Below are 27,466 nucleotides of genomic sequence, written 5' to 3'. Positions count from 1 at the left end.
GAGGAGAGGAGAGGAGAGGAGAGGAGAGGAGAGGAGAGGAGAGGAGAGGAGAGGAGAGGAGAGGAGAGGAGAGGAGAGGAGAGGAGAGGAGAGGAGAGGAGAGGAGAGGAGAGGAGAGGAGAGGAGAGGAGAGGAGAGGAGAGGAGAGGAGAGGAGAGGAGAGGAGAGGAGAGGAGAGGAGAGGAGAGGAGAGGAGAGGAGAGGAGAGGAGAGGAGAGGAGAGGAGAGGAGAGGAGAGGAGAGGAGAGGAGAGGAGAGGAGAGGAGAGGAGAGGAGAGGAGAGGAGAGGAGAGGAGAGGAGAGGAGAGGAGAGGAGAGGAGAGGAGAGGAGAGGAGAGGAGAGGAGAGGAGAGGAGAGGAGAGGAGAGGAGAGGAGAGGAGAGGAGAGGAGAGGAGAGGAGAGGAGAGGAGAGGAGAGGAGAGGAGAGGAGAGGAGAGGGAAAAGGAAAGATACATATACATACAGAGATATGTCTGTTGTGAGAATACAAAGATAAATATAACCAGGAACTTGGAATACAATTTATTTAGTGCAAGGATAAGTTTTTCATTTCTCCTGTTCCCACCTAGAAAACCATAAGATTCACCTTCCTGTTTGTATATGCTACCCTAATTATTCTCTCTGAACTTCTCTTCTTCTCGTCTTCATAGTCTTTTATTCAACTGCCAAATAATCCTTTCTTTTAGTAAAACTGAGTCAGAGATAGCAACTAAACCTTAATTTAAAATACAAACTTAAAAATGAAACACAAAATATCAAATTTGGTCTAGAACAACCAAAGGTATAATCAGTTTTCATAATCTTTATCTTATGAGCTAACCCAAACTGACCAAAACAGAGGATTGATAATAGTCTCTGAACAGCAACATTATTAAACTGAACTGTATGTTTTATTGTCAAAAAGTCCACATAACAATGTATATTATATTTGTTCATAGCATCTACAATCACTACTGTCATCTGCAAGAATTGAGACTATATTTTTCTACCTAATGAAGATATAATTTATTTCACAATATTGTACAAGTAAATAAATTAAATCATTTTGGATGTAATTCCTTGAGAAGGTAGCATTTTTGAGAAATATTGTTGCATGCATTTTGATAATATAGAATTAAATTTTAGAACATATTAATATGATTTATAAATATACCTTTCTTATAACTGTCTGATTTTTCCTTATAACTATAAATAGCCTTCAATCTTTTGCCAGACCCAGAATATTGACAGTCATTCCATCACACTTCAGACATGCCAATATCCTTGCCTTTATCTAACAACACCTCAATAGTTTCCATTCTTTAACCTTGACAGTGAAAAACACTCAACATCTGCCATTCAATAGTTGCCAGTTTTTAAAACATTCATTAGCTCTATGCCATATTCTGACTGTCTTATAAAGCAGTGCTGCATATCTGTGGCCCTTGATAGTTGTATTATTAAAGGGGGCGGGGGGGGGGAACTACAGTAAAAGCAAAGTGCTAAATTCCTGGATGGGCTATATTCTAACTACTGTCACTTCATTCTTAGGATTAAAAATTGTTTATTTCCAGTTTTACTTCTGGAAAACATTATTTAATCTAAGCTGAGAAGGCTAACTAGATAATTGAGAGAGACATTCCAATTTATTTTTTTGAATGGGACAAACATGGTCATCAAATGGAACATTCATTCGCTTTAAATGGGGATTAGGTGATGGGAACTGTTGGGGTCCGAGTCATAGCCCACCACCAAGGAAGACCAGCAGACAATGCAATTAAGCAAGAAGGTTGTTTATTGATCTGGTGCCCACCAGGGGAACTCAGCCTAAGAGTTCCACCTGTGGCTCATGAGTACAGGAGTTTTATGCCCCCCCTTATCAGCCTACAGGGTTTGCAGGCATCTCTTGCAGTTAGGGCGTTGATACATCTATGCACTTGTCAGGGGTCTGCAGTTAGGGCATTAGCACTAGGTCAGGGGTCTGCAGTTAGGGCGTTGACACATCTATGCACTTTGTCAGGGGCCTGCTTGCCATGTCTTGCAACGATATGTTTTGCAAGGGTCAAGCGGCTCCCTGCCTTGGCCTCCCTCAGAACCAAGAGACAAAGTCTTGAACTCATTGTTCAGTTTATTGAGTACACTAGAACTGGTGATAGCAATTGTCTTCATATAAGCTATTAACTAAGTAGTTTAAAGTATTTGCATTAACATTGTTGCACTCAAAATTCATGTACCCAACAGGTAATATTGCAAAGCATTAATTATACTTCTTTTCTTATACTAACATTTGACTAATTCCATGTTTTTAAAAATCAAAGGGCTATCTCATACAATTAAAATAAAACATAAGGGGAGTTAAATGGCTTAGGATAGAGGGTCTGGAATAGTGATGGTAGGTCCTGTATTCAAATCTGACCTCAGACACTTCCTAGCTATGTGCCCCTGGGCAAGTCACTTAATTTCAATAGCCTAGCCCTTACTGCTCTTCTGCCTTGAAACCAATAGTTAGTATTGATTAGAAGGCAGAAGATAAGGGTTTTTAAATAATTAAAATCCAAAGAACTTTGTTTTGGAGACTTTAAGATTTGCCTAGGCACACTTGGAATATACCCTTTGTAAGAATTCTTTATTTAGAAATTTTTATTTTGTTTTTGTTGCCATTACTATTAGTGGTGGTAAGAATATAAGATTCCACTGTATTTGCTGTTTAATAATTTTAAGGAATTATTTGACTTTGAACAAAACCCACCTTTGAGGACCCTCTTCTGATAAGATGCCTATATCATGAACATTAAAATAATATAAGCAAGGCATTCGTGGAAGATGTCTTCCATGAATTCCAAACTAAAGGATTTTCTTAACTATGTTGATGTTCTCCAAATGTTACTATTTGTAGTTGATGTACTATCTTGTACTAACTTTATTGGTATCCATAACCATAGAACGCTTTTTTTAAAGAAATTTATAACAATTTAGAAGACATTGACTTAACCACCCATACCCGAAAGACAAAGAGGATGAATAATGCATATTGTCCAGAGAATGACAGACATCCAGACAGGCTATCAGTCAAGTTATATACACCTTGGACAGGTGCTATATCTGAACATCATTGTCCATGGGCCAGATTTATCAGATTTGAGTAAGAGAGTTGATGTGAATCTATTTCTTACAGTGCTTGAGGCCAAGAGAGTCTATGCCATTGGGGAAAAAGATAATCAGGAAATTGTGAAGTGCTTTCCATGATACCAGACTGTTCACTAACACAAAAGCCTATCTCATTAACACCACCATTCTCCCAGTAATGCTATATGGCTATAAATAAAAGAGCCTGATGTTCTCAGAAGAATTAAAACTTAAAATAATCCAAAAGAAAATGAAGAAAAACATGGTAGGCGTAAGTAGGCTGCAGCATATTACAAAAGCTTTACATAGGAAAAATGGTAAGGAGGGCATTACTGAAGATCTGTATGTGGGGGGGGGGGGAAGTGCATTGATTTTGGAGTGAGAGGAGAAATGAAAACTGAACAGCTTCAGGGGTCCATGCACTAACTTGCATATAACCTCAAGATATAAAAGAAAAAGAAGAAGGCTGTTAGTGTACCAGGAAAATTTCCTCCATGGAGGATTTATGAAAACATGTAAATAACATTTCTGAGAAAGGATGGGCAAGCATAAGAACTCCATGAATTTTGTCAATGTAAAGAATGCTCACATTGATGAAAATATGAACTGGCCAAAGTCTCAGAAATAAATGAAGAGGTGGAAAGTGACAGGAAGCTTTAGTTATTTAGAAGACTTTCTCTCTTCCCTAACCCCAACCCCAAGAATAATTAGCTGGTTACAGCTGATATTTGTATTAAGGTTCATTTTGGTAATAATTAGTAGGAATGTGCTGGTTATTGATCATTGACTCATAGTCCATTATGAGCAAGTTAGAAAAAAAGTCTGGTATAAAAGAGACATAGCATAGCATTAGACAGTTTGCCACAGCAATTAATAGGAGGAATATCACAGGATCACAAAATCCCAGAATTTGAAGGATTCTCAAAGGTCATCTAGTCCAACTCTTGATAACAAATCTCAATGAGTGTTAATCCATCCTCCACTTACAGACCTATTGTGAGAGACCATCATGAGTCACCCAAAGAAAGCCAATTCACTTTTGGGAGACTTTCCTTACATCAGGTATATTTCTGTCTTTCTTCAGCTTTCACCATTTGTTCATAAGGTCTTTCCTCTGGGATGGAAAGACAACTTTAATGCTTATATCTCCCAGATTTTCTCTTCTTTAGGCAAAACTTTACTGATTGCTTCTGTTGATCTTTTCAATTCAACCAGTATTTATTTAGAACCTACTCATATGCAAGATGCTACATTACATGCTGTAGATACAATAACAAAAATGAAAGTCATTGCCTTCAAGGAATTTGCATTCTAATGGGGGAAAGGAAACTGCATGTATTAACAGCTAAAGAAGATCAATAAAAGCCTCACATAGGAAGTGGCACCTGGACTGATCTACAAAGGAAACTAAAGAATGAAGGATCAGGAAGGAGAAAGAATAGTATCCCAGGCTTAAGGACCAGATTATTCAAAGTTTGGCTGTAAAAGAGGGGTAGAATGTCAGGGACATGGCCAGATCATGGATTTAGGAATGTTATTATGGCACTTCTATGGAGTATGGATCAGAGAAGGAAAACACTAGATATGGAGAGACTGATTAGGATGCTACTGTAATAGTCTAAGAGAGAAGTGATAAGAACCTGAACTAGGAGTGGTGGCCATGTGAATGCAAAAAAAAAAAAAAAATGTAGAGAGAAGTGAAAGAAAGTGTAGAAGTATGGTTGACAAGAGCTGAACGCTGATCAGAGTATTTTGGGGGCTGCTCCTCCATATTTGGCGTCCACCTCTCACCCAACTCTCATCTGTACCATGAAGCTATAGCATGTACTGCAGTCACATTCTGGAAAAACCATGTCAGTAGGCAGGTTAAAATATGTTGAGGGTAATCAATAGGTCTCAAACATACTGGCAAGTTAAGGGGATGTCTTCCTCAATATCTGATGATATTCCTTGTTGTAATGGGCAAATGAGAAAGATTCATTATAACAGCCATGAAGGTAGCTAAAGCAGGAACTGGAACATCCAGAGGTTGGTCAGACATCAAAAGACACCAAGGTCATCCACTGAATCCACAACCCATCACCAGTCATCCTAACTTTCTGTCTTGCTACTGGACTTTGATGACTCTGGAAGAAAGAATGAGGCTGATTATTTTGGGCAGTTCTGCCTCACAAAATCAATTCAGGTATACACAGGTCAAAACATCACCCTTGGTGACAATGGTCCTGTTTAAAAATGAAGGACTAACAGTAGCATTTTGAGATGCCTATAGGATATTCAGCTGATCATAACAAACAGCAAATGGTGATAAAAATCTAGGGTTCAGAAGAAAAAAGAACTAGATCTATATATATGAGCATTGTGTGCCTAAACTAATGGGAGTTAATGAGGGAAGAAAGGAAGGAAGGAATGAAGAAAGGAAGAGGGAAGGAGGGAAGGAAGGAGGGAGGGATGAAGAGAAGGAAGGAGGGAGGGAAGGAGGGAAGAAGGAAGTAAAGAGGGCCCAGATCAGAATCCTGAGCCATCTTTATGCTTAAAGGAATGGAAAATGGATGATGACTCAACAAAGGAGACTACAAAAAAGTCAGTAAGATAGGTAGGAAGATAGCAAAGAAAGAATAGTATCACAAAAGCAGAATGACATCATCAGAGTATCCAGGAAGAGATTGTTACAGTGTAAAAAGTTATGGAGAAGTTCAAAAGGATGAGGGAAGAAAGGCCATTCAATTTTTCTACTAAAGCTCACTGGGTATCTTGGATAGAACAGTTTCAGTTTAGTGGTTAGGTTAGGAATCAGATTACAATCAATTGAGAAAAAAAGTAGGAAGTAAGGAAGTGAAAGAAAGAAATATAAATGTTATTTTCAAGGAATTTTGCTGTGAAAGAGAAAAGAATTATAGAACAATAATTTGAGAATATTGTGGAGTCAAGTGAAGGATTTTTAAGGATAAGGGAGATCTGGGCATGTTTATAAGGAAGCAAAGGAATCAGTGGATAAGAAGAGATGGAAGATTAGAGAAAAGGAAATGATAAATGGAACAAACTTTGGGAGACAAGAGAAAAAGGGACTGAAGGTACAGATTATAGAGGTTGACCATGGTAAAGAGAGGCAGCCTATTTATCAAAAAAATATGAATTACCAAGCATTTATTAAACACTTACCATCTTCATCTTTCTGTGCTAAGTGCTAGGGATATAAAGAAAAAGCAAAAACAATTTTTCAAGTAGTTTGTAGTCTAATAAGAGAATCAAAATATATAAATCAGAATATGCAATTTAAATACAAAAAGAAAATTTTATAGAGGATGGTATTAGAAGCTAGGAGACCTATTTAAGCCTCCTAGAAGATTCACTTGACTTAGAGGAAGCCAAAGATCCTTAGTGCAAAGACAGAGATAACGGGAGACAATGCCAAGTTATTTAAAGTATAGAACTTTAAAGAAACTCATGATAGTCTGTATTTTTCTTTGTAAAATTTAGTTGTGAGGATCCTCTAAAAAGAGAAAGTGGAAGGAGACAGTACAGGTAGTCTGAGGAAAGAGATGTTCTCTCACTTTTTTGGTCTCCCTTATCTGGATACATTCTTATTCATCAAAATCCTTCATAAAAACATAGTACCTAGAATCAAAAAGAGTATTTCAGGTATGTTTTGACTATAGCAGAGTGTTACAATAGGATTATTGATTCTCTCTTTCTATCAGTATGTCTTTTCCAGGTCCATGTAATAAGTTCACTTTCTAGTTATCTTGTCATTCTGTTGACTCAGTTTGAGTTTTTAGGCTACTAAAATACCAAGATCTTTGTTTAGGAATGCCATCTCCATCCTGTCCTTGTCCAATTTGAATCTTTAAACCCAAGTTGAGGACTTTACATTTATCCCCACTAACTTTTATCAGTAAGGTAAGAGTCTACCCATTGTTTAGTCTATAGAAGTCTTTGGGGATCCTTTTTCTATCATCTGATATGTTAGTTATACCTTCCATCTTTGGGTCATCTAAAAATTTGGTAAGTACTGTCATTTATGCATTCATCTGCCATTGATAATTTTTTAAAAATACAGCATAGCCCCAAGGGCAGATTCCCTAGAGATCTCCACTAAAGATCTCACCATAAATCAGCATCAGTCCAATAATGACTATTCTTAGAATCCAGGCATTCACAAACTTCTAAATCAACCCAATTGAACTGTCAATAAACCTACATCTCTCCATCTTATCCAAGTTAAAATATCTCAGATTCTTTCAAATGGCCATCATATGGTATTGTCTCTAGTCTTCAGGAATTAGGGAAGCTACAAAGAACTAGAATCCCAGGTTCTTCAAGTAGAAAGAGAAGGAACTGTTCCACTAAAGGGAATAGCATGTGCTGTGTTTTGTGTTTGTTTGTAGGTAAACAACCAGTAAGTACATACTAGTTAATAAAGGACTCTCTGCTAGAGGAAAAAATAAAAAGGTTAGATAAAAACATAACTATTCCCTGGCTTGTTGAGAATTAGACCTTCCTTGGTAGATTTTAAGAAATGATCCCAGGGGGAAACAAAGAACACTGTGGAGGCAGAGAGATTCCAAAACTATAATAAGAAATTGGGAAATAGAAGGAAATGAAACCAAAGAGGAAGAGAGAAAGGGTTTTGACTGTTGCAGATTCATAATAAGCCTAAGCTACATATTAGACATCCTCAATAGAAGAAGCATCAGTACCTGCTGCAGAAGCTGTAATGTTCAGAATGCCACAGAATGATCACGAGATTCTATAAAGAACAAGGGAAATGAATATTCACTACTGGAACCACCAAAAGAGATTAGGTAAAGAAAATGGAACTAACTTCTCAGCTTCTATATTGCTTAAGTTTCCTCTGCCAAGAAATGTGAATTTCAGAATGGGAAAGTGAGAACAAAAGTGGTTAACAGGGAATTGGAACCTAAGTCAGGATAGGGTAAGAAAGCAGCACCTAGCTTCCCTCAATGAGTTTAAGTCACAAGACCTGAATGAACTACATTCTAGTTTGTTGAAAAAATTTGTTTTTCTGATTACTGAGTAACTGCCGATGAATTCTGAGGCAGCTAGGGGGTACAGTGGATAGAACACTGGAAATAAAGCCTGAATCTTAATTAGATGAAATTTAATAGGGATAATTGAAAGGTCTTGAACTTGGATTTTAAAAAATTCAATTATACTAATACAGGATGGGGGAAATGTGTCCAAGAAGCAGTTCATTTCAAAAAGACATGGGGAATTTGATATATGGAAACTTTAACTTGGGCCAACAATATGACATGATAGCACAAAAAACTAATTTGAGGTTTCAAAGCATTACTGGAAGCATAGTGTCCAGAGTGGGAAAGATGATAGTGTTCCAGCCTAACCTGGCTACATCCAGAATAATGTGCTTTGCTTTGAGAAATGATGTTGCTTTTAGAAATGATGTTGACAAATAACAGTCTAGTTAGCAATGACCAGAATGGTGGGGGGACTGAAGAGTATACCCAATGAACATCAGGTGATGAAACCATGCATACTGAATTTGGAAAAACCCTTGTAGAGATATGCTAGATATTCTTTTTTTTTTTTAACCCTCATCTTCTCTCTTAGAATCTAGTATTGGATCTAGCACAAAAGATGGGCAAGGGTTAGACAATTAGGGTTAAGTGACTTGCCCAGTCACACAGCTAGGACGAGTGTGAGGTCAGATTTGAACCCAGGACCTTCCACCTCTAGGCCTAGCTCTCTATCTATTGAGCCTTCAGGCTGCCACCTATGCTAGTTATTTTTAAGTCTATAAAGGGTTGTACCATGGAAAAGGGAAGGATAGAGCACTGACCCTGGAGTCAGGAAGTCTTGAATTAAAATTCAGTCTCAGATCCTTACCAGCTATGTGAACTTGGGCAAGTCACTTAATCTCTCTTTGACTCAGTTTTTCATCCACAAAATGGAGCAGATAATAGAACCTACATTCCAGGGCTGTTGTGGGGATAAAATGAGATAAAAATTTGAAAAGTGTTTTGAAAAACCTTAAATTGCTGCTGCTGCTACTACTACTACTACTACTTACTACCATTACCATAGCCACCACTATGATGATGACAATATCAAAGATGGCAGTAAAGACAGTTACAACAGGATAGCACTACATTTGTCCCCAGAGTAGAGAACCAGAAGGTATTATTGTGAGATTTTGAGACAAGCAGATTTAGGCTTTATACAAGGAAACACTTCCTAACAAAGGGGAAGGGGCTGCCTCAAGAAGTAGTAAGTTCCTCATCTCTAGAAGTCTTTAAGTAGAGGCTAGAAGATGGCTTGGGAACGCCAAAGAGAAGTGGTGATTATCTCAAATAAAAACAGATCAATGATGACCACATATTGAATTAGAAAACCAAAAACTTTACATTGCATTGCATCTTTATTTATTTTATTAAACATTTACCAATCACATTTTGATTTGGTTTGGGCCTCATGCCTAAATATTGTTGGCAGCATGGGCCTTCCTATTGCCAGTTTGATAACTGAGGAAGTTTCTTATCAGTTATAAGATAGATTAGATGATCTCTGAGGTGTCTCATTCCTGCTATGGTCAGGAATTTCTGTCTCATTTTTCTTAAGACCTTACTGATGACCAACTTATTACTCTTCTTCTTTCCCCTAGAGATCATGGCTTCCGTGACCTTGTCTCATTTTTTAATATCATATTTGCTTTTATCTTATATAAAACATAGAAACATCCAGAGAAAGAACTGTGGGAGTAGAAACACAGAAGAAAAACAACTGCTTGATCACATGGTTCAGTGGTGATGTGATTGGGGATGTAGACTCCAAACGATCACTCCAGTGCAAATATTAATAATATGGAAGTAGGTCTTGATCAATGATACATGTAAAACCCAGTGGAATTGCTCTTTGACTCTGGGAGGGAGGTGGGAGGAGGGGAGGGAAAGAACATGAATCATGTAACCATGGAAAAATATTCTAAATCAATTAATTAAATAAAAATTTTCAAATAAAATAAATAAATAAAACATAAAAACAGCTTCAAAGAACAAAGTCTCAATTTGTGCCAAAGAAGTCCACAGGAGTCTAAATCCCTAACTGGAATTTTATGCTATAAAATGCTTGGATATTGTTAATAGCTGAGGCCTTCTGCACAGAGGAAGAGCAGTTGCTCAGAATGAGGGCAGGGGAAAAGAAAAGAATGAGGAAGTTTAATGGATCTTTTAAAGGACCTGGTTTATAAGATATACTTTTAAAACACAAAAGATGTATTCTCTAAATGATCACTCTATTGCAAATATTAATAATATGGAAATAGGTTTTGATCAATGATACATGCAAAACCCAGTGGAATTGCTCATTGGCTACGGTAAAGGTGGGGAAGGAGGGGAAGGAAAGAACATGAATTGTGTAACCACGGAAAATTTTTCTTAATTAATTAATTAATTAGAAAAAAGAATAATAAAAACATGAAAGAAAGGCATCTCTTGTCAGTGGGTTGCTACAAGTCCTGAGGCAAGTCATCTCCCCTCTCTGGACCTCAATTTGCCTATATGTAAAATAAGGAAATTTTAGTATTCTATGGTCATGATGACAATGACAAAGTCAAGTCAACATTGTTGGAGGGATTTTCACAAGGTTTACATACTAAATTTCAGATATTCAGAAACAGGTCACTCTGGACCTTGGGGAGTGAATGAGAGAAAAATATCAAAAGAACATATTCTCCTCTCTATTTGGGACCTCACAGACCATGGGCTCAACAAATAATTAGAGGAGGAATGTACGAGGAAATAATGAGTGAATGGATGAATGTTTCAGTGACCAGAAAAGGCAGAGGGGGTAAGCAGCTGCGGAGATGGGGGGAAGGGAGAAGCCAGTCAATTGTCTGGGAAAGAAGGGAACAGCCAGATTAATCTTGCTCTTGCCCTGTCTTCCCGGTTCCTCTCTCATTGTGAGAACAGTCTAGAACTCAGGACCCTGTTCCATCTCACTTAATAGCACCTTTTGCCAGTTATGCCTGCTCCTGCCTAACCTTTTCTTTCCCATTCTCTGAAAGTTAGAAACATCTTTTGTATTCCAAAGGCCAAAGGGCTGAACTTGCCTTTAATTAAAATGCACATCCTTTAATTAAAGGCCCCATAACACATGAAGGGCATTCATTGAAATACGATGTGTGACATAGTCATTACCCTGCTGTTAATTACTAATTAATGAAGCTATTTCAATTAATAGCTTCCCCACTGTCACTCTCCCTTTGACAGGGCCCCGTGCTGAGAGCTGTCCTGGAATCACAGACAATCATAACTCCTGGAACATCACCAAACGCTGCTGGTTGAATATTCATGCTGGAGACTTTAACACTTTTCAATTAAACATAATAAAGTAAAATTCCTGTCAAAAGTATATATCAAACATGCATCAGCTCTTCCCTTCTCTTCCATCCTCCCACCTCCCATTCCCAGCTTGTCTGAAATCAAGAAAGAAGAAAGTGGAGTTATGTATGGTTTTGGTTTCCCTCTTTTTCCCTCCATCAGCTTGGAGTAGGGTGTGGCTTTGCAAACCCAGATGAGGCTTGGGCCAAGCGGATGGATCTGCTGATTTTGCTACATTCTTCTCCCTTTTTCTACTTATAATTCTCTTTCCCCACCTTGGCCACAATCTAAGTGGCACAAGCTAGGCTTCTTCTGGCCCTTCCTTTCAGGTGCAAAGTTAAATCTCCTCCCTGGAGGTGAACCTGGACTATTATAATAACCTCCTGGCTGGTCTCACTGTCTCTGCTCTCTCTCCTTCATTCTTCACATGCTGCCAAAATAGTCTTCTTTATGCACAAGTCTGATCAAGTCTGTCCCCTCTTCACAAACTTTTGGTTGCTCTCTATTGCCTATAAAATAAGAAATGAATTCCTTAGTTTGGCACTTAAGACCTTCCAAAATTTGGCTCCTACCTACCTTTATAGATTTATTTTATTCTCCTCCCCTTTGTGATTCCTCGGTACCAAGCAAATTGGATGACACTTTTCCCCATCTCATGTTGCCCAATCTTGTCTTTGTGCCTTCATTTATATATGCTGTTCCCCAAACCTGGAATGTACACTCTCTTCATCTCTGCCTAATGAAATACTTCTTAGTTGCCACCTCCACCATGAAGCCTTCTCTGAAACCTCTCAGCTAAAAGATCTCTCTCTCTCTCTCTCTCTCTCTCTTTCTCTCTCTCTGTCTCTCTGTCTCTGTCTCTGTCTCTCTCTCTCCTTAAACTTTTCCCAAAGTATGTTGTCTGGACTTCTCCTTTGCCCCTATCAAATTCTCCCATGCAATATAATTATTTGTGTATACATCATTTTCTCCCATTAAAAGACAAACCCCTTAAAGACAGGCCTTTTTTCTTATTTTGTGCTCCCTGTCCCTGACTCTTCCTCTGTCTGGAAGCATTCTCCATCCCTAACACCCTTTTCTCTATTTGGTTGGTTCCTCCCAGGGCATACATTTTAAGGAAAGTCCTCAAGCTAGTCATGTCTTCATTCCTCTCCAGGATCCACTCTTGACTCTCCAGACTTTTTCATGTACATATTCCCATTTTGGGGTCTCACACATACACACCTTACAGTTTTCTTCTATGTGTTATATTCCCCCATTAGAATGTAAGCTCCTTGAGGACAGGGACTGTCTTTCTCCTTGCATTTATATTCCCATTGTTTAGCACTATATCTAGCACACAGTAAGTACTTAATAAATGCTTTTTGGCTTGACTTGATTTGACCTTGTATTCCCAGCATGCCCTTAATGCTAATTGAATTTACTTTGTTGGGTTATTATACTGCATGAGATAAGTTGAGAAATATCATAGCACAGTAGATAGAGCTTGGACAGGAAGACTTGGATTCAAATACCACCCCTGACACTTACTATATAATGTGGCACATGTCACTTAGCATCACTGTAATGATCTCATTTGTAAAAGAGGGGTCTGTACAAGATGATCTCTAAGTTCCTTTCCAGCTTTAAATGTCCAATCCTACAAAATAAGTGTTGGGAAAGGAGTCTGGGAGTCAGAGATAGAATAGTTTTGACATTCAACTCAACCTCCTGTTCCAACCCCGATCACATCAATCAGTGTGAATTAGTGGAGAAAATCCTAGACTAAAAGCCAGGGGACCTGAGTTCTAAGCCTAACTTTCCAAGTAAATGGAAAAATTATTTATCTTTTCTAATAATAACATCTTACATATATACAGCAAACTACAAAGGTTCATGATAATTCATGACAATTGATAATCACAATAAAACTATGTTTGTGAATATAGGTTATTTGTCATATATTTACATATTTATTTATCTATATTTCTTCCTATTTTATAGATGAGGAAACTGAGGTCCCAAGAAGATATGATTTGCCACTGTCACAAAGATAGTACTCAGTGGAGATGAGTTTTGAACCTAAGTTTCCTGACTCCTTTTTCTTTCTAGGCAGATAGATTGACTTAGACAAACACATTAGAACCACAGAAAGAAATTTCCCAGCCTCAGTTCAGCATCATGAAGCCTACTGGTTTTTATTATGCTTTTAATTATAAAGCAATTATGAATTGATCTGACCATTTTGCAAAACCCTCTATAATTAGACAAGAAAAGTTACTGGATAGTTCGTTCCTTTTTACCATTACTGAGACTTTATCTTAAAAAGGGTTGTTGAAAGCAAAAGAATATATCTAGATGTAAAACACCATTTATAATAGCATTATTTGTGAAAAAAAAAAAAAGCTAGAAACCAAATATGTGTCTGTTCATCAGGTAAATGGCCGAACAAATTGTGATATATGGATGTAACAGAATTATTTATTACTTCATTTTAAGAATGACAAATATGAAAAATTAAGAGAATCAAGGGAAGATTTGTATGATGCATAGTGAACAAAGAAAAACTAAAAGAATAATTCACAAAATGATTGCAACAGCATGGGAAATTTAGGCCCTATAAAAACAAAAGATATGATAGTTTTATTTTAAAACATCAAAGTAAGGTCAACAGGGAAAGGCAACCAAAACTCTGCCAAATACAATGTTCAGTCTCAGTACTATATTGTCAAAAGACTCTTTTCTGTTAACAATAGAGTGGCTATCTTTTAAGGAGATGGTTGGTTTAGAAGGGGTATAGGGGCAAGGTTATAAAAAATTTTTATAAAAAGCAATCCATTTACATGTTTTTAAACGAATTATAAACAATGTGGAGTATATGGTTTTGCACATCATTTTTTTTATGCATTTGTTTAGTTAAACATTTTGTAGTGGTGGTGGTGGTTGCTAAATATATATTTTTCAAAAAGCAATCTAACTGCAAAGGCTATAAGAGTTGCTTCAATTATTACATTTATAGCTCATCTAGGCTCTAGGGCATTTTCAAACTAATTCCTGCTCTCACAGAGCCAAAGTCAAGTAAGTCACTTATTTGGCCAATAAACATTTATTAAGTGCCTACTATGTGCCAGACATTGTCCTAAGCAAATGTTTAGTACTTCTGAACAACTCTACCCCTGAGGAACTTGGGCAAATCTCTAATGCCATTGACTCAAGTTCTATTGGTGTGTTTCTTCCTAAGATTACAAATTGAGAATAATTTTATTCAGCCAGGAAATCTTAAGTAGTTTCTAGGAAAGGGGTATTTTCTAAGGTAGTACAAGAAGAGTAGCTCATGCAAAATATTTTTCCAAAAATCTGTGACACACTCTCCCACAAGTACATTACAGAGGAATATGAGATCAAGTTTAGAGAGCACATTTGGGAGAGAGGGTTATTTATAGCTTCCTGGTTGCTGGAAGTCTTTTTTTCCCCATTGATTGGAATTGCTTGTCAGCTGTAGGGTAGGCAGGGAGGGAAGAAGAGAGGGAGACAGTATAGATCATGTAACTTTGGAAAACTTGTGTAAATTTATTGGAATAAAATAAAAATAAAAAAATTTTTAAATAGAATATAAACTCCTTGAGAGCAGGTAACATTTTACTTTCCAGAGTTTTATATTCTAAAATTTTAGCATAGCTCCTGTCATATAATAAATGCATTATCTATCTACCTATCTTCTATCTACCAATCTATCTTTCTATTGTTTGTCTTATCACTGGAATTAGTATGGGGTAGCTAGAGTAAATGAATTAACCCCATCCTAATACCTTAAAGCTTAGAATGGAAAATTCCTCATTAATTGATGTGCTCAAGTATGAGCTGCTATAAATTTTGACTTGCCGTAGGGGTCCTGTATTCCATTTCCTTTGGATTAGGATAAAATTGGGCAAGAAGAAAAGACAAAGTAGGAGAAGCAGAAAAAGGGCCTGGCTCCTACTTATAGACCTGACCAGATTATAACAAAGAGGCACAGTGGTACAACAGAAAGAATACTGGCCTAAAGTCCAGAAATATCAGTTCTTGTGATCTTAGGCCAGCCACTTGACTTTTCTAGACCTTGATTTCATCATTTGTAAACCAGGAATGACAATCCTTGTCCTTCCTAACTTCCTGGATGTTGGGAGGATGTATGAAAGCCCTTTATAAATTATGAACTGATTGTATAATTTGACTAAATATAAGAGAGTTTGGTGATAAGGAAAGAAACAGTGGTCTGGGAGTAGGAGACTAGAATTCTGGTCCTGGCTCCTTCACTGACAAGTTATCTAACCTTGGGCAACACTCTTCCCCTGCTGGGCCTCAGTGTCCTCGTTGTAAAAAAAAGGGGGGGGGGTGATAATAATGCTCACTCCCTATCTTGCTGGATTGTTGTGGGAAAGGTTCTTAAAGCTCTAATAAAATAAAATGTCGCTAGTTATTATTTTAATGATGAAATCAAATGGAAGGACCCTGGAGCCTTTCTTTCTCATATAGTAATGATCCAGGAAGGGAGCTGGGGCTGGTCATCACTTAGGACTTCTCAGCCTGGACGTGCGGACAGAGGCCTGGCCAAGAGCTCCCTCTGTTGGACAACAGGGAAACTCTCCATCAGGTTCTACTGAAGAAAATATTCTCCTGGAAGCCTGACATAGCCTAACTGCTAGTTCCTTCTGGCTACAGATCACTTTACAAGCATTTACTAACCCCTTAGTGTGTTTCAGTCACTGCACTGGGTACCAAGGACAGGGACCGGGAAAGGGATCGCATTGGGAACGGATGGCAGCAGAGAGGGAAGTTGGCTCTTGCCCATCCTATTGAATGAGGAAATCCTCTCTGTTAATAGAAAATTGGCACTTTCTCTACCACTTGCAGATGTATAGAGGTGCCTGGGGAACTAAGAAATTAAGTGACTAGCCTAGGGCCACACAACCAATATGAATCAGGCAGGTCTTCCTGCCTTGAACCCAGATCTGCCTCTCCTGAACAATCCCTCCTTTCTCTTTCAAAAATTCAGTAAGTGGCAGCTAGTTGGCACAGTGGACGGAGTGCCAGGCTTGGAGTCAGAAGGACCTAGCTGTATGACCCTGGGCCAGTCACTTAAACCCAATGCTTAGCTCTTGCGGGTCTTCTGTCTTAGAAGTAACATTAAAATATACGGTAAAGGTTTAAGTAAATAAACAAATAATTAAAAATTCAGTAAACACTGATTAACTATATATTATGTGCAGGGCACTGTGCTACACCCTGTGGCCAAACAAAATTTAAATAAGGTGCCATCCCTGCCCTGGATGAGCTTTTAGGGTAGTTGTCAATTAGTTAGTTAGTTAGTTAGTTATTCCTGTTGACTCCCTAGGAGCATAGGGCCACAACCATCTTACAACAACGGACTCTGCTCTGGGCAACTTCCCCCAGCTGGGCCCATGTCATTCCGACGGTCTTTGTTTCACTTTTGGCAGTTGTCAATTAATAAGTATTAAATAAAAATAATTATTAACTATTCACCAAGTACTGTGCTAAGACCCAGAAGAGAAGACACAAGTACAAATAATTGTAATATTTAACAGCACATACATTAGAGAAGTACAGGGTATTACCAACAGGAAGGATCAGAGAAGACCTCCTGGAGAAGGTGGTGCTCAAGGTGAGTTTAAAAGGTGTTAAGGATTTGACACATGATGTGTGAAGAAGGATTTCCAAGCACAGAGAATCAAGGGAGAAAAGGCATGGAGGAAGAAAATTACAGGAACCAGTTTAGAGGACAAGGGTTGTATTACAGAATGCAGGGTGAATAATACTGGATAAAGCTACAAAAATAAGATAGTTTAAGGATCTTCCATAGCAAGGAAAGTATATGAACTTTACTCAAGACAATATAGATGGGGCAGCTAGGTGGTACAGTAGTTAGAGCACCAGCCCTGGAGTAGAGAGGATCAGAGTTGAAATCTGGTCTCAGACAGTGGACAAGTCTCAACTCCAAAAGCCTATTCTTTACCTTTCTGTCTTAAGAGTTGTTACTAAGGACAGAGGACATGGGTTTGAAACTGCTACTCACTGTGTTAACATAAGTAACTTAACTGTGTGACCCCAAATTCCTTATCTGTAAAGTGAGTAGATTTTAGCCTACATGATGTCTCAGGACTCATCAAGCTCTAATTCTATGAGCTTTTCACAGCAACTAATATAATTGAAAATGCACTGAAGCCTCTGCTTGAGCTTTGTAATCTTGAGCAAGTCATTAAATCTCAGTTTTCTGATCTATAAAAATGAGATAATACTGGCTACCATAAGAAGTTTTGAGAATCAAATAAGAAAAACATGTATCAACTTGTAATCTGGGGGACCCCGATGGCATGGGCATTGTACAGAGATGGCATGGACACTGTACCCCTTAACTCAGGCAAACTGTAAACAGGGAAATTTCCTTGCTCCCTTCTGTCCTTGTGACTAAGCCAAGAACATCTGATAGCATCTATAAGACCCTGAGATTATCATCATCCTTGGATTGTCCTTTAGGTTGGGATGGACAAAGAGATGTACCTCCAGGCTACACCTTGATACCATCGAACTGTATCTCAGGTGTCCATATGTTCCCTATACCATGAGGGTCTCCAGGCAGACCCCCCACCCCATCGAATACCTAAATACTTACCACTCTAGAGTCACGTCTACACAGTGACACAGTATCATGTATTCACTGTTGTAAAGGGTATAAAAACCCCTGAACTAAAGCATTCTGGGAGCAACCCCCAGAGTTGTTCCACTCATGTCATCTTTCTGGCCAATAATCCTATCTTACTAATAAATCTTTCTTTTTTACTTTTAAGCTAAGTTTTGGAGTCTTGCATACTTGCAAAAGGTATCCTTCCCAAACCCAGGGGTTCACCATTGTATCCCACAATACCCTGTTGTAACCCCATAACACCAAAGTCTGTGTCAATTTGGGATCTAGCAATCCCAAGTTTAGTCAGCTTGAAAGCTAAAGACCCCAAGCTTGTCCCTGTTCCTGTGAGAATACTCCTGGAGGGAAGTTTCAGACTGAGTAATAGACCCTAAGGCAAATGATAATCCCAGTTAGGTGGGGCTAAGCAAATACTAAGTACCCTTTCTGTTTTAGTAGTTTCCCCCATAGTATCAGAGATCCTTCCCAAGAAGGACCATCCCCTGAGCAGGGACCATTTTAGTGTCCATTGTAAGTAGTCCACTCCCTAACACCCTATGGTTCCTTTCCCAAGCCTGATTGTATTTTGTCAATGTAGTTTGAACAATCCCATTTCTTTGTAAGCATGGTAATGTCAATCAATCATATTTCCCTGTCCCCAGGTTCCCCAAAAGATATATAAGTTCCCCAATTTTCATGGTTCCTTGGAGTTGTCACCTAGTGAGGTGGATGCAGTTACAGGAAGCAGTAACCGGAATAGCCAGAGCCATTCGGCTCTGTGTGGATTTTGAGCAATGATTCTATGTGGAGGCCTAAGAAATTGCACTATCATTCCTCTCCTGATTAAAGACTTGGTTTTTCTGACTAATAGTTGTGTTTTTTCCAGTTTAACATTTGGAGGTCCCACCAAGATCCAGAAGTCATAGTTGCCTGAGCTGCCTGCTAATCAGACTCCAAGATGTGAAGTACCCATTGTCAACATGGAATCTAGAAGCCTCCAAACTTGTAGCCTAGAAAGATTTAATGACCCCCAATTTACTTAGCTTAAAGGTGAAAGCCCCAGTTTGGACCTTGTCACATGAGAGCCCCTCCCTGAGGGAAAGTCCAACTTCACTAGTCTCAGACTAACAATAGACTTTAAAGTAGTTTAAGAAGGGACAGCTAATCAGGTGTTGAGTATCTCTTTAGTCCCAATGGTTTCTCCCCTTAGGCCAAAGTCCTTTACCTAGGTAGCCCAGCCTTTGGCTGGATCTTTCCCTTTTGTGTCCATTCTAAAGTTCAACCCCTCACTGTTATTTCTGTCTGGAACTTCTCATTTTCCTTTGTTACCATTGTAAAGTCAATCAACTGTCCCTCCCATCCTCAGTTCCCATGTTCCCCTAAAAAAATATTTAAGCTTCCCAACTTTAATGGCTCCTTGGAATTGTCCAATCTAGCAGTTGGCTCTCCCAGGGGTCAGTGACCAGAGCAACCAGAGTTCAATCCTCAGTAGGCCTAACTCGGCACCATACCCCTTTCCTTAATTAAAGAGTGGTTTTTCTGACTATTTAATAGTCCTGTGGGTTTTTTTCCAGTTAATACCACAGAACCTATTTAGGGTCAAGTCAGGAGGTCAGTTAGCAGTGTGGCTAGGTAAGTGGACACTCTCGGGGAAAAGGACTCGATCTCATGTGTTTGGTAACATGACCCACTCTCTTTCAAAGACTAGCCAAGCATGTCTCCATATACATGATAACTATTCTAGTTATTAGTGGCAATTATCTAAATTCAGGAAGCAGTTTTTAAAAAACAACTTTAAATACTACCCAGTTTTGCTTAGAAACAACCCTGTCCTTTCAAGGGAAGATGGAGACTAACGTATGAAAAGCAAGACCAGGATACTTCTCCGAGACAACTTCAGGAGAACAGACAACCAGACATTAAAAAAAAAAAAAAAAAAAAACAACCATCAGATTAGACCCTAAATCTCAGCCCAACTTTCTCCCATTGGATCTGCTAGAATGAAGCTTCATTTTCTTAAAGTATAATAGGTTTCTCATTCTCTAGAATTCTCTTTGGGGGTATCAACTTGGAATCTAGAAACTCCAAAGGAGATCTCAGACTCCAGAGTTTCAGATTAACAATAGAACTTAAAGTACACTTCGTGGTCCCAGTTTGGCGTGGATAACCAACTTAATCAAATGTTAAGTACCCTTTTTCCCTGGTAGGTTCTCCCACTGTATCAAGGTCCTTACCCAAGTAGCCCAGCTCTTGGCTGGATCTTTCCCTTTTGTATCTATTGTAAGGCAACAGTCTCTCCCTGATAATCCTATCTTAGACTTCTCATTTTCTTGTAGCCTTTGTAAAGCCAATCAATCACACTTATCTGTTCCCAGTTCCCCAGAAGGTATATAAGTTCCCCAAATTCTATGGTGCTTTGGAACTATCATCTAACAAGGTGATTTCTCCCAGGGATACTGTTGCCAGAGTGCCAGAGCTTTTGGCTTTGTGTTGTTTTGGGGCACTTGACTCTGTGTGGTAGCTTAAATATTCAACACTATCCCTCTCCTGATTAAAGGATTTGGTTTTTCTGACTTTTTAATAGTTCTATGTTTCTCCCAAGTTAATAGGGGTATAGTGGGGAGAGAAAGGGGCTTGCTGATACAAAGGGTATATGCCCCAAATCTCCACCTTAAGTTGAAGTTGACTTCCCCCTCTGCTCTAATCCTGTCTGCAGGACTCTATTCCACTCTTGACTCTCAGTGGTCCACATTTCATGAAATGCATAATTCTGCCTCTTTCTAGGAAGGGCAGACATTCAACAGCTCATGTGTCTCAGAAACCTCCCTAGAAACTTAGTTTATAACCTCCACATACGTATATCTTAAGGAAATTTGGGAGTTCTCTTCCTATAAAAAAAATTCTATAAATAGTCAAATGAATTAAAACATTCAGAGAGACACGTATATAAATGAGCTAAAATGATGAAGACAGTCTTAATTTTTACTAGCCTTTTAATGATCATCATTTAAATTAAATTCTGTCTGGTTTAAATATGTTGCCTTTTTCTTCAAGGAAGACTCAGTGAACATCTTCTGGAAAAAATGTCATGGATTCTCCAGTCATGAGGTTAATCAGCACACTAGTTGATTAACAAAGAAATCCATTAATAACAACCACACCATTTGAAACGACTTTTACTCTAAAGAACTTAAAGTATGCCTCCCACTATGATCTCAGAGACCTCATAATGACCTTTTGAGGTAGAAATGGGCAGCGTGGCTATTATTATTCCCATTTTACACATGGGGTAACTTGTGGCACAGAGATAAACTATATTTTTCCCAAGGCTTTATAGCAGGCAGAATGTCTACTGATATCTCTTGGACTCCTTAGACAACACTGCTTCTCTGGGGCAAAGCTGGATAGCTTTCCCCTGCAATGAAAGAGACTATCCAGCTCCCCAAAAATTGGTATCTAGTTGGGTAGTTCTCAAAGTCCTATGGATCCCCTATTGCAAAGGAATCCCATAGCCAGCTGCCAACTAGCTATGGCTTGACTGGAATGTCTCCAGCATTCTCAGAATGCAAAGTAAGAACACACAAAGTTGCTGAGGGAGAAAGAGCAAGGACATGTGTGTTTTGAATCCACAGGATCAAACAGGACTCTCAGCTGATACTCTTCTATTGACATGGAACAGAGTTGCTCAGACAACTTCTTGGAAATAGTGGGGAAACTCCCAAGAGATTCTTACTCCCAGGGATTTCACACCTGATATACAAGCCCCAGGAGAAAGAGAACTAAAAACAATACCTTAGAAAAATCCATTGCCCAAAGGGAAAAGGCATTGGGGCAGCAGGAGAGGCCAGTGTCCAATACCAATTCACACACTGTCTCATGCCAGAGATTGCTCCCAAAGATTAAATGTTCCTTCTATGTCAATGGACTAGTCAAGGTCATCTCCCTAAAGAGGTCTTGAAAGATAATGTCACCTCAATCTGCATAAAGCAGGCTCTTACTGTGATTAAGGAACAGACACACACAGTGTGCTAGGGATAGGAGGTTCCAGCAAATGATCAGAGATAAGGTCTGGGCATGTCTTCCTCTCTACCCCCATTCTCTTCAAGCCCACAAAGTTTTTCCTTTGCATTTGGTTTTCGCCATTGGCAGAACCAACCTTTTCCCTTTTCCTTTAGAAAACTGGCTATCTTTTCCCCATGAAGAATTAAATGGAAATGCAACTCTTCGTTGACTGAGTGGTCTGTCAGTTTCCAGCTGGAGGCTTCAAGAGTTAAAGTTCTTCATAGGCAGAGCTGAAATCCACCCTCTGGGCTTCTCCAAATACCAGGAACATACATAGTCCCAGATTACTAATGATGGCCACAAGATTGAAAACTGAAGTCCAGGAGCCAGTGGTTTCAATCAGATATCCTCCCAAGCACACCCCAACAACACCTGAATCAAGGAGAAAAAAGAAGAAAGGATTTACAACTAAAATGGCTCATATCATCCTGGATCATGTATATACCAGAAGTTGAGAGTGGGATATGGAATCAGGGATGCTGTGGAGAAAACTGGAATTGATTTTTTTTTAACCCTTATCTTCCATCTTGGAGTTGATACTGTGTATTGGCTCCAAGGCAGAAGAGTGGTAAGGGCTAGGCAATGGGGGTCACAGAGGCATAGGTCCTCCCATCTCTGGGCCTGGCTCTCAATCCATTGAGCTACCCAGCTGCCCCCTGGGATTGATCTCTTAAGGGTTTGAGATGTGTTTCAAATGATCCTAACTTCTAGAATCTTATTTTCAGATCTGGGTGCCATGCTTTTAGGAGGCACATTAGCAAGTAGATCCAGGAGAAAGCAAATGGGATGGAAAAGTCTCTGGGAATTTCCTCACATTGGGAAAACCTGAAGACCTGAGGATGTTAAAAGAGAAGACTAGGGGAAGAGGAGGAAGCCAGGATATGAGAGCTATCTTCAAATATTAAAAGGACTACCATGTGCAAGAGGGAGCCTTCTTCTGTATGCTACTCTAGAAAGTAGAATTAGAACAAATGGATAGAAATTATAAAACAGATTTTTAAGGAAAAACTTTCTAAGAACTAAAGCTATCATCTACTTTATAAACAATATTCAAGTATGAGCTGGTTGACCACCTGTGAGGGATACTGTGGAAAAAACTGCTGCTTAGGATAGGAAGTCAAACAAGAAAACCTCTGAGGTCCTTTCCAACCAAGGGTATGCTAGATCCAGATCAAAGGATTCATGAGATCCCACTGTTTAATTTTCAGTTTAAGCATTTACATCTTGGAAATCAACAATAAATAAGGACTTGGTGTATTGAATTGTTGACTGTTTGGACTTAATAAAATAATGGAGAAATTTTTAATAATGCATATTAAATTTAAAAATATATCATAGGTACCTCCCCTCCTCCACCAGAACACCAATTGTTAAAAATATACCAACACATCCCTGCGCATTTGTCTCTGAAAATCTAGGATAATAACACATCGTAAGGATGTTATCCAAAGCTCTATCTACACCTTGCTAGAACAAATGTCTATTTTTAGCCGATAAACAACCTTTCAGGGTAACAAGTCCCAGGTGCTTATTGCCTGCCCAACATTTGGCTAAACACATAATTTAAGTCAATGTCTGAGTCTCAGTCTGGCACATGAGAGTTCCTGTATCTATTGTAATACTTCCTGGGGTCTCCAGAGGCCAGCTTGTACAGGACAGCATTAACTTTAACTATATAAATGAAAGAAAATGGGCAGGGTCCATTCTGTTGATAGGGTCTCCTTAGAGAGTGATCTTGATTTCCCAAATGGGTTTGGTTCTAGGAGGTAGAGTCACTTAGAGCACAATTTTCATCAGTAAGTTAGGAAGGTCTGAACTCTGGCTGAGCTCAGGACCTAAACTCTGAGCTCGGTGCTACTTACCAGCCAAGGCTCCAGCTGTATTTGCTACACCTACAAACAAGACAGAAAGGAAAGAAAAGTGAGAGCAAACCTTTCTGCTGATGGTTATGGGAATGGGCCCTGTGTCAACTACCTCCCTATTGTGCTTTCCTGGGGGATACAGTAAGCAGGGGTCTAGAATCCTTAGACACAGCCCAGTGGCCTTGTCTCTTAGGGAAAGGCTGGGAAACAACATGGCAAAGGTCTCCCAACCGAGGAATGTTTATAAGGCTGGCTCTTCTGGGATGAATTCCTCCCCAGGGGTGGGGGAAACAACCTTCTCTATTCAGAGTCAAAAATGCATCCTCACCAAATAAAAAGCCAGCACAGGATGGGGCCAGGTCCTGAATGTTAACTGAAATTCCACTATTGTAAAACAGAAAAGAAAATGAAGGTAAGTTCTACCAGAATTGGAACAGTGAATTCAGTAGGTGAGTCCCCATCACTAGACTAAACCTTCCAGGAGTGATTAGGAGAAAAAAAATCAAAGGAAAGAGGGATATAAATTCAGTGAGGGAAAACAACCAAAACCACCAAAAAGAGAAGACTTAGGTCACCCCAGGAAATTATCACAGTCCTCGATCCATTAGCTAGGTCACCAACTAGGTACATAGAGACCTTCAGCTCTAGGGTAGCTTTTGACATTAATTTGCTTTGTGATCTTGGGCAACCCATTGCATCTCTTGGGGCCCCTGTTTTCTCATCTACGAAATGGGCACAGGAGCTCTCAGCATGGCAGCAAAAATTCATGAGTGGAAATGGCAGGAAAACTAACAAATCATGTAAACATCAATTGTAATGTTCATATTGGAATAGAAGTCATTCACTTAAAAAGCAATGCTAAGTGGTTAATTCAACAGAAATTATCTGAGCTTACTATGTGAACTATACATTGTTGCTATGGAAGAAGGAAGGGGGAAGTGATGAGGAGACAAATGTGTGACTGTATATTAAATTATCTCTAAAAGATACAATTTAACTAAACTATATGGATCAAAATAAGTGTAAAAACCAAGCCAGCTTCACAGACATTTTCCCCTTTCAAAACCCTTGCCTCAGTGTTCATTTTTATGCTCACAAGCACATCTAAAATTGAGAAAAAAGTCACCATACTCAGAGATGCAAGAGTGACTTTAAAGTTCCTATGCAAAGTGAATCTGTTGAGTACCTACTATACTATGTGCTGATCACTATGGTAGATGATTAGGTGAGCATGAGGATGACATAGAATAGACAACAATCCAGCAGACAGAGAGACCTCTTACCTGTGGTTAAAGGTCTGGAGTCCAATAGAAGCTGATGCAAATACAATAGATTTACAAAAGCTCCTTGTGTGACCCAAACACAAAGCAAACACACTGGACAGGCCTAAACCCATCACCTGTTAGAGAAAGAGAAAGGTCACTAGCACTGACTCAGAGAATCAACTTCAGATGATGAAAGCACTCCCTACTGGGTAGGAGGAGATCATCCTTAATTCTCTGAAACAATCTTCATGAGTAGTAAAGTCAAATTGTCCCTGAATGGCAGGACCACTGGCCTCCCAATCAGGTTTTGAATTCAGCAGCAGCTGGCACCTCTGCAAACAGTTCCAGCTACAGATCTCAGACAAGGAAGGAAGGAAGTGAGCTTGCTAGCTTGGCCATAAAGAATATTGATTTTTAATTAATTATATAATAAATACAAAATTAATAATAATAATAATAGGAATTACTCTCATTTTGTAGGGAAACCGATTTATAGAGATTGTCTAACACGTCAGACTAGAAAGAAGGCCTTGAGTTTAAATCTATTACCACATGTTTTAATCTCTGTCACCCTTCATAGAGAACTCTAGGTGAATGAGACATGTTGATCCCATTCAAGAAAACAAGCAACATTAGGAACAGGAATCCAGCCATCAGGAAAATTCTCTGGGCAATGAGAAGCCAGACAGGGAGGATCTGAGATCAAAGTTAAACTTGCTTTCATACCTGCATCAGTTTGCGCACAGTGATTGTTCTGTAGCCTGAAATGGGGAAAATGAGATTGTTATTTCATACTATATGCTACTGAGAATCTTTGATTAAAGATTTGAGAAAAGAAAAAAGCAAAAAAGGTTTATCAGTGCTTGGTTGGGTCCTGACCTCTCCGAGGCCCATAGAACAATCTGCTAGGAAATCACAGCGCTGGCTGTGCAACTACATCAAGGAAAGAAATGTTTGTCTCCATACTGTCTATGTTTTGGTTTACATCTCTGCAGGACAAAGTAAACTCCTTGGAGGCAGGAATTGTTTTTCTTCTGTTTTTGTATCCCCAGTCCCTATCACAGTGCTCAGAAGAAATTAATAAATGTCTTCTTTCTTTCATTCATTCATCTGCTGAATTGAATCGAATTATATGAACCAATGGTTATGCACAAATATACATCCACATGGGCTAATAGAGCTGTGTATGCATGTTCAAGGTAAAATGCCTGCAAATGTGTATATGCATGAATGTAAATATTTGATATCTTCAGAAGGTCAATGGGTATGTATGCGTTCTTCCATGTCTGTTCACCATCATCTAGGAGTATCAGGATAATAAGGTTCGATAGAACATGGATTTGGATGAAATGAGATGAGAAACTTGAAAATGCTTGGAGAAGTTTCAAGGTATAGTATTATTTTCTTTTTCTTTTTTTAAGACCCTTACCTTCTGACTTTTGAGGACTAAGAATCAATTCCAAGAATCGTGATAGGAGGTAGGCAATTGGGGTTCAGTGACTTGCCCAGGATCACACAGTTAGGAAGTATCTGAAGATTTGAATCCAGGGCTTCTCATCTCCAGATCTGGTTCTCTGTCCACTGAGCCATCTGGCTGCCCTTACAGTATGATTTTCCCATGCCACAGGTCAAACCATAACAACTAATTAACACCTAGATATAGTATAGTCAACCCAAAAAGGTTAATGATGTCCTCTAACCAAGAGATAGAAGAGTTTACAACTATATCAAGGCTTTCCTTTTTTAAAAAAATCAGCCAAGAGAATTGCAAGATTAAGTCCATTGTTTTCCTGTCTCCCACCTTTTTAATCACCATGTCTAGCCCCTTCATTTTACAGAAGAGACTGAAGTCAAGAGAGAAGTGACTCACCCAAAGCTTAAGCAATTGGTATTTAGTGGTTAGGCTAGGACTAGAACCAATATACTTAGAACTTTATACTTAATTAAGTGCTTTTTTTCCCTTTTCCCTTCCTTCCTTCCTTCCTTCCTTCCTTCCTTCCTTCCTTCCTTTCTTTCTTTCCTTCTTTCTTCCTTCCCTTCTTCCTTCCTTCCTTCCCTTCTTCCCTCCTTCCTTCCTTCTCTCCTTCCTTCCTACCTTCCCTTCTTCCCTCCTTTCTTTCTTTCTTCTCCTTCCCTTCTTCCTTCCTTCCTTC

At 38.9% G+C, this 27,466-nt stretch overlaps 1 protein-coding gene across 1 annotated transcript in view; it reads right to left on the bottom strand.

Annotated features, from left to right (window-relative positions):
• Positions 1-21,118: 21,118 nt before the first annotated feature.
• SLC17A9 (solute carrier family 17 member 9) overlaps positions 21,119-27,466 on the bottom strand; it is a 52,569-nt gene continuing 46,221 nt past the window's right edge. Inside the window, exons 9-14 of the mRNA XM_044661163.1 lie at positions 26,040-26,074; positions 25,332-25,447; positions 24,377-24,432; positions 24,049-24,078; positions 22,281-22,558; positions 21,119-21,245 (exon numbers count right to left, since the gene is read on the bottom strand). Coding sequence (XP_044517098.1) covers positions 22,395-22,558; positions 24,049-24,078; positions 24,377-24,432; positions 25,332-25,447; positions 26,040-26,074 — 401 coding nt within the window. The 3' untranslated portion in view covers positions 21,119-21,245; positions 22,281-22,394. The remainder of the gene's footprint in view (positions 21,246-22,280; positions 22,559-24,048; positions 24,079-24,376; positions 24,433-25,331; positions 25,448-26,039; positions 26,075-27,466) is intronic.

The sequence above is a fragment of the Gracilinanus agilis genome, chromosome 2, assembly GCF_016433145.1.
Source record: "Gracilinanus agilis isolate LMUSP501 chromosome 2, AgileGrace, whole genome shotgun sequence".
In the NCBI taxonomy this organism is placed as follows: domain Eukaryota; kingdom Metazoa; phylum Chordata; class Mammalia; order Didelphimorphia; family Didelphidae; genus Gracilinanus; species Gracilinanus agilis.
The sequence above is the reverse complement of the archived record's forward strand: the minus strand, read 5'-3'. Positions and strand labels throughout refer to the sequence as shown.